We start from the raw sequence: 11,099 nt of genomic DNA, 5'->3' as shown, positions 1-11,099 counted from the left end.
CTACGTAAGTGAAATTTTCCGATACTTGGAGCTTACCCCATTAGATGCCAAAATGCTATATTAATTACGTTATAAATCTTAAAAACTACTTCTTTGCCTTCTTGTTCAGATTTTGTTTTTTTTAATGATCAACATCTGAAAGCCTGATGGTTGTGCTTTTTGGTTCTCAAGTGCTTTTGAGGCTATTTATATAAAACATTACAGAAAAGTTTTTTGTCTCCATCTAGTGGTTAGATTATTAACTTCAAATGCCTTTATGTACCTGCTTTTTACAACATGCAATATTCCATTTGTGCTTGAATTTGTTGAAAGTAAACGTGAATAGGTTCTGAGAGGATCTTATGAAAAATGTTTTTAGTGCATAAACTTCATATTATTTTGGCTGTTCAAAGGCCTTTATGGCCAATAATCTTCTCACGTGTTTTTGAAAATCAAGGTCCCAATTTGTATCACAGTAGGATTTCTATAATTAAAATGACTTACTGATAAAATTTTCTTGGGCTTAGTCATCTTCTTGACCTATAAGAGATCTCTCATAATTAACTCTGTAGAGACTATTAAAATAGTGATTATCACAAAAATAGAGCAACAAGAAACACAGTGGTAAGCTGTAATTATTTCTCCCCCAGTTGCTCAACTGCTATTAGCAACTGCTATGGTAATTTTCAATTACATCCATATTCCCTCTAAGACAGTATTTCTTGATCTTTCCCCCATTATAGCCCCCCACCCCTGGAGAAAAATTTAAATTTATTAAGATAAAATAACTATCCCTTAACAAGAGAAGCACTAAGAAATAAGATTTTGTTGCTATTCCATTTCAACCCCAACTGGGATACTGTGATTCAATTCTGATACTAAATACCAAGTTAGTGTCAGACTCCACAGCTTTAAGAGTTCAGTGCTCCATAAGACTGCCCCCACTTCAGGGGCCAGCTGCAAGCAAGGTCCCCAGGCCATGGCCCCTTCTGACTGGCTACAAATTCTGTGTTCTCACAACACTTCCAGGTTCAAGAATTTGCTAAAATGACTCAGAACTCAGGAAAGCACTACATTTTACTATAAAGCTATACTTAGTTAGCTTTATTACAAAGGAAACAAGTTAGGCAAATTGGTCAAATGAAGAGCCACCTAGGGAGAAGTCTGGAAGGGAGTGCAGATCTTTGTGCCCTTCTCCTCATGAAGTCCATGGTTTGTCACACACATCAATGCGTTCCCCAATTAGGAGGCTCCACTAAGCTTCTGTGTCCAGCGCTCTAAATTAGGGTTTCATTATGTAGGCAAACAGGCCACCTGACTGAATCTCAAACTCCCCAGTCTAGCTGGCCTCAAGTGCTAACCCTCTAATTACACGGTAGGTCTTTCTGGTGACTAGCCTCCATCCTAAAGCTATCTAGGTGCCTACTACAAGTCACCTCCTTAGCATAACAAAGACACTCCTATTGCTCAGAAAACCCCAGGTGTTTTAGACCTTCCTTTTGGAGAACCAGGGACAAAGAACAGTCAAATTCCTCATTATACCACAGTCAGAATAGCACTTTTAAGGGTCACAAACTACTATGATATCTTAAGATTTCTCCCACTCACCAAAAACCAATATTTGCCCCCACTGAGAATGCATCTTCTAAGACAATGAAGAGACAGCCCCCCAAAACCAGAATGAAATTTTATTGTGTAAAGTCTATAGAAGTATGACTAGTATTCCTCTGTACAAAGTACACAACAAACGGTTTTAAATACAACTGAGAAAAATGTGGGTCCTATGGCAACATCTGATAACAAGCTGAACCATTTACAGACACACTAAAAATTTCTTAAAATATTATCTTCTTTCTCCAAAGAGTCCATTGCGCATTTCTTAGAGTAGAGATGGGCACACATCCCAGGCAAGGTCACAATGGCATTTTATTGCCCTCGATGCTGATTTTCACTGCGTGTGCAGATCTGCTTTTTTTCCTTATATCTGTGAACTTTCTCATCTGTTTATCCAGTCGACTGATACCTTTCTTGGAGGTTGCCTGAAACTAAGAGTGGGGGAAAAATTAAAGAGCAAATTATTAAAATACATAAATCTAGTTTGTTTTCTGGCAGCTGGCTGGTACAAGGATCCAAACCCTTGACCTTGGTATTATAATATCGTGCTCTAACCAACTGAGCAAACTGGCCAGCCCCCAAATAGTTTTGCCTTTCTTCTTCTTACATCTGAAAATTAGCAGTCAGAAGAGCTCCTAGCTGTAGAATAACCAGAATATGTTTTGGTGACCTCAGGAACAACAAAGCAAGTGTATACAACAGTGTTAGAAACACACATTAAGCTCTCTCAGTGAAGAATAATTTTGTTACTGTCTGTGCCTTATTTTTAACTTTGCTGCAGTCCACAGAAATTTAGGTGAAATAAAAGAGGGGAGTTCAGCCTATGTTCCTCCCACTTCCATCATTTACATGACACTTTGTATGCTCTTCCTTTTCAAAGACCCAACATAGGGAAAAGCACTTGGCATACACTTTCAAACAGTGCTGGCATAAAAAAGAATGGTCTTCTAAAGCGAAGTCATCTGAGAGAAAGCCTTCAAGCATAATAAATGAGGTTAGAGGATTAGTGAAGCAAACCCGTAAGTGCTAGAGCACTAGAGTTTCAGACCTGGAGAGTGAATCCCTGCTCTGCCTCAGCAGATTCTATAGCCAAGGGCAAAGCACACCCCTGGCCGGTACTCATTCCAGAAGTAAACAAAATAATGATGTCAAATAACAAACACAAAGGCTAACACACAGTTGATGCTCAAAATAAATAGGAGTTATTACTATTACTTCACAATATTGTAATTGTATTGAAATAGTAATAACAGTAATAGCTCCTATTTATTTTGAGCACCGACTATATGTTAGCCTCTGTATTTGTATTTGACATCATTATTTATTTGACACAAAAGTAAATTTATACTTGATACTAAAAATTAAGTCTCTTCCTGCTTGCGCTTTATGTTTAAAGGTTTGTTTTGCAGTTATTTCTTTTATATTTTGTAAAGACTAGTATGTCTTGCAAAGATGTGTTCTCCAAGAAATTGACACCTTTCAGAAATGCTTGAAAAGGTCTGCCACTGATATCCAAGATCAGAGTGAACTCTTCTTGCTGACTGTGTTGCTAACAATTCAGATGTTTAAGAATGGTTAGTGATTAAAAAGATGGATTTTTTTCTAACTCCTCTCCACCAAATGTTTACTACTGAATCATCTCTGAAGCAAAAGAATGCTAAAATTAGGAGTGCCTAGGAGATACTCAGGGGTCAGTACCCAGAGTAGTAAAAGTTCTTTTGAGTCTGGAAGCCTTCCTCCTGGACTTGGAGGTGCGATAAGACTCACCCCCAATATGAAGTCAGGTGAACACTAGGCAAGGAACTCTACATCATTCTTGACAACAGCCATATTTGCCCATATAGCCTAGATTTTCCAAATATTACTCTCTATCAATCTCAATTCTCTGTTAGCATAAAAATTGTCAGATGAGAAAGAGCTATGCCACCATCATGCTATCCCCCAGATTCCCTGGACAGTCCCAAATATCTGATTTCTTTTCAGATGATGTACCCTGATTTTTAGTACGTGCAGTCAGTCCACACTGGAAGCCTCTCCTGCTCAGATCTCTACCAACTACCCAACTTCCAGCAGTTTTGTACACCAGTCTGGACTTCTCTTTGACCCCTCCCAGGACCTTCCCTAATAGGTTGAGCCCTGATTGATCTAACCTTGGCAGCAGAGACGCATAGGCCAGTGCCAACCTATTCCTAGTTACAACATATATGACTCGTAGCTGGCAGATGCAGTTACCCTAAGCCTGAAAACACACAGAACTAACATGCCAAATTCAATGATCTCCATCCCGATTCATCAAATCTACACCAAACTTCCCTAGGACATTAGAAGTGTATGCTGCAGTGCTTTACCAGAGCAAAAATAAAAGCAACTTAAAAAACTAGCAAGATGGGTTTGCTTTAAAAAAATTATGGTACAACTGTATGAAAACACAATATTAAATCACTGAAGAATGTTTACTCAAATGGATTTTTATCATGTTAAGTAAAAAACAAATAAACCCAAAAGAATATGATCACAATGTTGCTTGAAAAAATTTTTTTAAAAAGTCATAATATTTATGCATGCATATAAAAAGGACCAAAAGGAAATTATCTAAAATGTTAATATTAAGTTGTATTGGGATTATAGGTGAAATTAATTTTATTTGTGCTTCATTTATTTTTTAAAGTTTATACAAAAACATGCATTGCTTTTATCATTTTAATGTTATTTTAAAAGTATTCCATGGAATAAAAAATAATAAAAAATACAATGTAGTGCAGGTTACTGCATTATTTAGTAGTGAAGAATCAGAAGCCATAAAGGAATGAATAAACAAATTATGATATACACACAATAAGCCATTATGTAGCTATTAAAAATGATAAATCTAGGGCCAGCCCGGTGGCGGACTGGAGAGTGCGCCGCTTGAGAGTGTGGCGGCGCTCCCGCCGAGGGTTTGGATCCCATGTGGAGACTGGTTCCCACTCACTGGCTGAGTGCAGTGTGGGCACAACACCGAGGGTTGCGATCCCGTTGCCGGTCCCCGGTACGGGTGCGACACCGAGGGTTGCGATCCCGTTACCAGTCAGTAAAAAAGACAAAAAGGAAAAAAAAAATTAAAAAAAGATAAATCTACAAGGTGGTTTAATGAGGGGAAATGACCAAAATTACATATAGAATTATTTTAATTATATTAAAGTATCGACAGAAAAAAAGACAAATTATATTAAACTGCTTTTAATGGTGGGACCATGAATGATTTTTCTTTTTATAACTTCCAATTTCTATACAATTATAAAAACTAAGTTTGAGGCATAACTGGAAATACATTTATAACATCAAATTGTTAACAGTGCTAAGTGGTAGAGTAGGACTTTGGGAATGGGGTTGCTCGATAGTGTTTTATATTCACTTACATAACTTCAAAAATAAAAATAATATTTAAAACAGAAAGAATTTCATTTGAAAGCCAAAACTCACTCCAATTTTCTTCTTGGACAATATGTTTTCTAATAATATTCATTAGTGTCTGCAATGTGGAAGCCCTGAATGACTATGCAAGAAAACTTCTGGAACAGGGAAACAGTACCAGGCAGTTTATTAGTAAGTAGGAGAACAACACAGGATCCTCAGCCCCTAAAACATGACTGATTTTTTGACAAAGTTCTATAGGCCAGACTGAGACCTTGATAAACATCAGCACATTATGATAATGTGGAGTCTTGGGGGTGCAGAAAAGGAGCTCTCCTTGAGCTTCTCTTTTTCCTCACACTCTAGCAGGAGGTGGGATCAGAACCAGCAACACCAGCAGACAGGCACCCAGTCCCTTGAGGACATGAGGCATACTTTGAAAGCAGACTGGCCACTAAGAGTTATTACATTTTCTTTGCCAAACTGTAGTTCCCAATTCTCGAAAACAAAAATGTCGGGGAAGAAAAAGATATTATGAAAGAAAAGGCTAAAAAAGGGAAGAGACAGTTAAAAAAAAAAAAGGAGAAGAAAGTAAAAAAGAAATGGGGGTGAGGAGAGGCACACCAAGGACAGGTAGCCAAGGAGCATGGATACAGGTACAAGTAAGTGAAAGGAAGAAAGTACAGATAGAAGAGGAAGTTCTTGGCATGGAACTAGTCCTCCTCTACCCTTTATTCTCAATAAATAAGAAAATGTGCTTAGTCTTGACAGTTACTTAATAGCAAAGTGAGCTGGCAGGAAGGTGAGTGGAGTCCGTGGAAACAGTTGCCAAAGCAAGGGTCACAGAGAAGCACAAAAGGCAGGTAAGACACGTAGGCTCTCTGTGTACATTGCAGCAAAGGTGTCACTATTAATCCAGGGCATAGAGGGTTAGTGAATCTGGCTTCTGAACGTTCTAAAGTCTTTTTCATTTCTGACCATGTATTGAATATGTATCAATGAAATTTATCTTCTAAATATTTAGTATAAGGCTGTATGTAATGAGTCCTCAGATGCATGGTGCTGAGCCACTGACTATAGGAAAACAAGCCACCTCCCCTCCACCAAGAAGCCACTAACCAGTTTATGTGCCTGTAATGCAGACCAGTTATGATTCTGGACCCTAACAAAGGGCTTTTTCATAAAAACAGGTACCAGTCAGGAAGACCAAAATGCTTATCAGGGAAGTAATTATCTAGCAGTCGCTAGGATACTGATAAAGGAAAGGACTTCAATGACAGTATCTAAATATTCAAGTCCTGAATGTCCCAAGGTGCCTGTTAGGGTCATTATTTCAGAAACTTAAAGTGGACCTCGACTTTTCTGGTTAAGAAAACACAAGCACACACATTTCCACTTTGATGACAAGTTAAGCCCACACACAGCACATGCTCCTTCGGGATACCTCTCATATACACTCTGGTAAGGCCAGGCCTACAGAGGCATCCTGTTGCCTTCAATGCTGAACTTGACAGCACGGTGCATTTTGCTGAGACGTTTCTGTTCTGCAAATCGCCTCTTATGCTTTTCCAATCGGCTTAGGCCCTTTTTAAGAATACCAGGCTAGAAAGAATAGTTTGATTGGAGAATAAAAAAAGATTACTGAGAAAAACTGAAGATCACAGAGTAGTGTCTACAATGATAACGAGGAAGTGGCTATCATATTTCACAACAGAATTGCTTAAACAGTTTTAGAGAAAGGGAGCGGTAGATCTGTGGAAGCAGGTAAATTCTGTTTCTCATGGCTCAAAAAAAAGTTCACTGTTATCAGAATACTCTAGGCTTCAAGACTCACTTGAAATAAAAGAATTAAGAAGAAACTTCCCTACTTGATAATGTTGCTTTAAGTCTGAAGAAAAGTTCATCAGCAATAGATTAAGAAGAAGAAACTTCCCTACTTGATAATGTTGCTTTAAGTCTGAAGAAAAGTTCATCAGCAATAAACTTTAATCTTGGGTAACACTTTTTCTTTCTCTGATTGTTCACTTTGTGATTTGGCTAGATAAGAGACCAGAAAATATATCTCTTTGAATGAGATAAACCTCAAGAACTACAGGGTTATTAAACATGAAGTAAAAAATAAAATAGTACTCTGCATCTGAGAACCACCTTGCTATTCCTCTGACTGCTTACCCTGGATGACTCCATTTCCACATTCCACTTGGGCCTGACAACATAGTCCTTGTTTGAGGGCATTGGGACTCTTGCGCGGGCACAGAATCCAGGATCTCCAGGTCTAAGAGCTCTGAGAAAAAGATGAGGAAGAGCATGCTGGTTATGTAGTCTGCCACAGCGGGTCCAAAGGCAATTTCACACTCTTGTTCCTGGGTCCACCCCATTTAGCTGCAATATTTCAAACCTCCTCTATCCTCCCAAGATCACCCAATCCCCCTGCCATCTCCCTTAGTTAGCCTCGTCACCACATACAATACTGTGTGAATTCCTCACTTCACTCCCAAAGTCAACTTTCTTTGCATTTGCATGGATCCTTCTCACCTGTCCTCAGCTTCAGATACAATCATGGCCCTCTCCTTTCCAAGGTTGGCCCTCCAGCAGGACTCTGAATGCTAATATCTCTGACCTAGTGAACACTCACAAGTTCACTTGAGAGGTCAACAATCAGATAGTCAAGATGACACCCCAAAACTCTCTAAGTATGCCCATAACATAGTTTATATGGTTTTGCCTATGCAAGACATACAGTAACTTTTGTCTGTTACTTTTTATTAAAAAACTTTTGGTGATATTTACNCTCAAAAAAAAGTTCACTGTTATCAGAATACTCTAGGCTTCAAGACTCACTTGAAATAAAAGAATTAAGAAGAAACTTCCCTACTTGATAATGTTGCTTTAAGTCTGAAGAAAAGTTCATCAGCAATAAACTTTAATCTTGGGTAACACTTTTTCTTTCTCTGATTGTTCACTTTGTGATTTGGCTAGATAAGAGACCAGAAAATATATCTCTTTGAATGAGATAAACCTCAAGAACTACAGGGTTATTAAACATGAAGTAAAAAATAAAATAGTACTCTGCATCTGAGAACCACCTTGCTATTCCTCTGACTGCTTACCCTGGATGACTCCATTTCCACATTCCACTTGGGCCTGACAACATAGTCCTTGTTTGAGGGCATTGGGACTCTTGCGCGGGCACAGAATCCAGGATCTCCAGGTCTAAGAGCTCTGAGAAAAAGATGAGGAAGAGCATGCTGGTTATGTAGTCTGCCACAGCGGGTCCAAAGGCAATTTCACACTCTTGTTCCTGGGTCCACCCCATTTAGCTGCAATATTTCAAACCTCCTCTATCCTCCCAAGATCACCCAATCCCCCTGCCATCTCCCTTAGTTAGCCTCGTCACCACATACAATACTGTGTGAATTCCTCACTTCACTCCCAAAGTCAACTTTCTTTGCATTTGCATGGATCCTTCTCACCTGTCCTCAGCTTCAGATACAATCATGGCCCTCTCCTTTCCAAGGTTGGCCCTCCAGCAGGACTCTGAATGCTAATATCTCTGACCTAGTGAACACTCACAAGTTCACTTGAGAGGTCAACAAATCAGATAGTCAAGATGACACCCCAAAACTCTCTAAGTATGCCCATAACATAGTTTATATGGTTTTGCCTATGCAAGACATACAGTAACTTTTGTCTGTTACTTTTTATTAAAAAACTTTTGGTGATATTTACAGATTCACATGAAGTTGTAAGAAATAATACAGAGAGATATTCAGCATCTCTCCCAATGGTAACAACTTGCAAAATTATAGTATAATATCATAACCAGGATATTAATGTTGATTCAATCCACTGAACTCATCTACATTTCCCCAGTTTTACTTGTACTCATTTGAGTGTATATATTCTATGTAAATTTGAGAGCAACCATGCTAGACTAAAATAAGATTAGCATCCTTCAAAAGTAAAGCCTATCTGCTAGATATCTGGACATCCAACCCACTCGACCTTTACATAACTACCTCTAGTGGTATAGGTGTGGTGTATGTGTATCTGTTGGGGGTGGGGAAAGGAGAAAGGCAAAACTTCTAAATTGTTTCTATTCCCTTTTACAATGTACCCTATTTTTAACATTAAGCTTCTATAACCTTCACACATGTATGAACAGATTAATTGGCTAGCCAAAGAAAATTCTCCGTAATTCTTATTCCCCCCCGAAGCCACTATCTCATCAAACTTATCTATAAACAAACTACACTTGCTTTCTCCACCTCATCTCCTATTCTCCTCCTGCAATCTGAATGCTGTCTGACTGCCAGTACTCACTGGCACAAATCCTTCTGCAGCACCTGCCACTGTCCCATGCCTTCACCACTGCCCACCTCTGGTGCAGCCTCACTCCCCTCTATGTTCTGCTCCAATGCATATGATCACATCCATTCATTTTCACTGGCTACTCTGGCTGGCTACATCCCTCTTCAATGTTGCTTAGTTCATTTCTTACTCTATAGTCTCTCGATCCAACAGTCTTTTCTATGGAGACAACCATCAAATCTGTTTCCAGCCTAAATTATCTCTTTAAATTCCAAGTTCTAGGCTCATGATACTTATAAGAATATCTCAATAGACATCTACATCTAACATACTCAAAACAGAACTAGCCTATTCCTTCAAATCTACTCCTCTCTCCATTTTAGTGAGTGGTAAGACTATTGTCTCAATACTTACGTTAAAATTTTGGTTGAAATTTGGTTAAAATTTGGTCTTCAACTCTAGTCAACTTCTCCCCCACTAAGTCACCAATCCCTGGCAACTTGGCCCCTGCAATGTCTTCTCACTCTTCTGCACCCTCTTAATTATCTCAGTTTAACTATCACTGCCTTCAGTTCCACTGCCCTCCAACTCATCCTACATCATGCTATTTCAAATCAGTATAAGCATTCCAAAACAAATCGGATGACTTCCATCCAGGATCCAAAACTTTCTATGGATTCACAAAGAAAAGTCAACATGCTTCATGTTGACTTAAAGCCCTTCACTGGTCCACATCTCCATTTCCAACCTTATCTTCCATCACCTCAAGCACCACACAACTGCCCAACCACTTCAGTTTATTTGCCATTCTGAAAACAGGCCTTGTACACTTACTCAACATCTCTGCCTAAGCTCTCCCTTTGCTTATCATCCCTCTACAGACTTACACTTTTTGAGGGCATGGACTATTTTTAATTTGCTTTTATATTCTCGGAGTTTAACAAGGAGTCTAGCATTTAGCAAGCAGCAATGAAATCTTTACTGAATAAACTATTTCCTCAATTTTCTTATATATCCAGAGCACCCAATACAATGCTTTGTAAATAGTCAATAAATGTTATGAAAAGCACTCCCCACCAATGTGAACATAACATCATTTCATTTGCTATTTTTCTTAAAGCAAACAGAAATTTGCTGTATAGTCTAAGAAAAATTAATACAAAATCCTTACTTCTCCTCTCCTGTCAGCACCTTTTCCAGGTCTCTTCGGGGTGTCTGACCACCAGTGCTGGGAAAAAAGATAATATGGAATGTTAAAACCTTATAACTGAGAAAAAGAGCAAACTAAAATAGCAAACTTAGACCGTAATTAGCTCCTTCGTATAAGTCAGGGAAAATAACTTCCAATCTTAAAAGTACTACTCATTTTAGCATTCATTTGCATAACAGGTTTCATTATGGGTGAGCCATAACTGTCATATTTGTAACTACTGACCCTCTCTTCCTGGATGCAACCGTACCCAGTATATCGATACAAAAATGAACCAGTAACATTTTTTTTCTCCTAGGAATTTGGAAATGGGACTGAAAAACAGCAAGTCATTTTCTGCAAGCGGCTTGAACAACACAAGCAATCTCCAGTACTGTGGGAGAGGCCACATTCCACCAAAGTGACCCAGAAAGGGTTTGGTGGGGAAAGAACACCTACCTTCACCGTACATTATTACATTTAAACTAAAAGGATATTATGAACTACGCAGACATACCAAGCTGAGAAGACAAAATCCTGTCATTTTGCATGTTTCTTTCTTTCTTTTTTTTTTTTTAAAAGATGACCGGTAAGGGGATCTTAACCCTTGACT

The 11,099-nt window shown here is 38.7% G+C and overlaps 1 protein-coding gene across 3 annotated transcripts in view; it reads right to left on the bottom strand.

Moving 5' to 3' along the window:
- Positions 1–1,648: 1,648 nt before the first annotated feature.
- Positions 1,649–11,099, bottom strand: part of IWS1 (IWS1 homolog (S. cerevisiae)) — a 54,884-nt gene continuing 45,433 nt past the window's right edge. For 2 of the 3 annotated variants that reach the window (XM_008574346.1, XM_008574344.1), the window contains exons 12-14: positions 10,469–10,525; positions 8,097–8,208; positions 1,649–2,024 (exon numbers count right to left, since the gene is read on the bottom strand). In XM_008574346.1, the coding sequence (XP_008572568.1) occupies positions 1,893–2,024; positions 8,097–8,208; positions 10,469–10,525 (301 nt within the window). In that variant the 3' untranslated portion in view covers positions 1,649–1,892. Of the gene's footprint in view, positions 2,025–8,096; positions 8,209–10,468; positions 10,526–11,099 lie in introns of those variants that run through there. The other variant, XM_008574347.1, reaches the window with a different exon arrangement.

The sequence above is a fragment of the Galeopterus variegatus genome, unplaced genomic scaffold (assembly GCF_000696425.1).
Source record: "Galeopterus variegatus unplaced genomic scaffold, G_variegatus-3.0.2 Scaffold1035, whole genome shotgun sequence".
Lineage (NCBI taxonomy): Eukaryota > Metazoa > Chordata > Mammalia > Dermoptera > Cynocephalidae > Galeopterus > Galeopterus variegatus.
The sequence above is the reverse complement of the archived record's forward strand: the minus strand, read 5'-3'. Positions and strand labels throughout refer to the sequence as shown.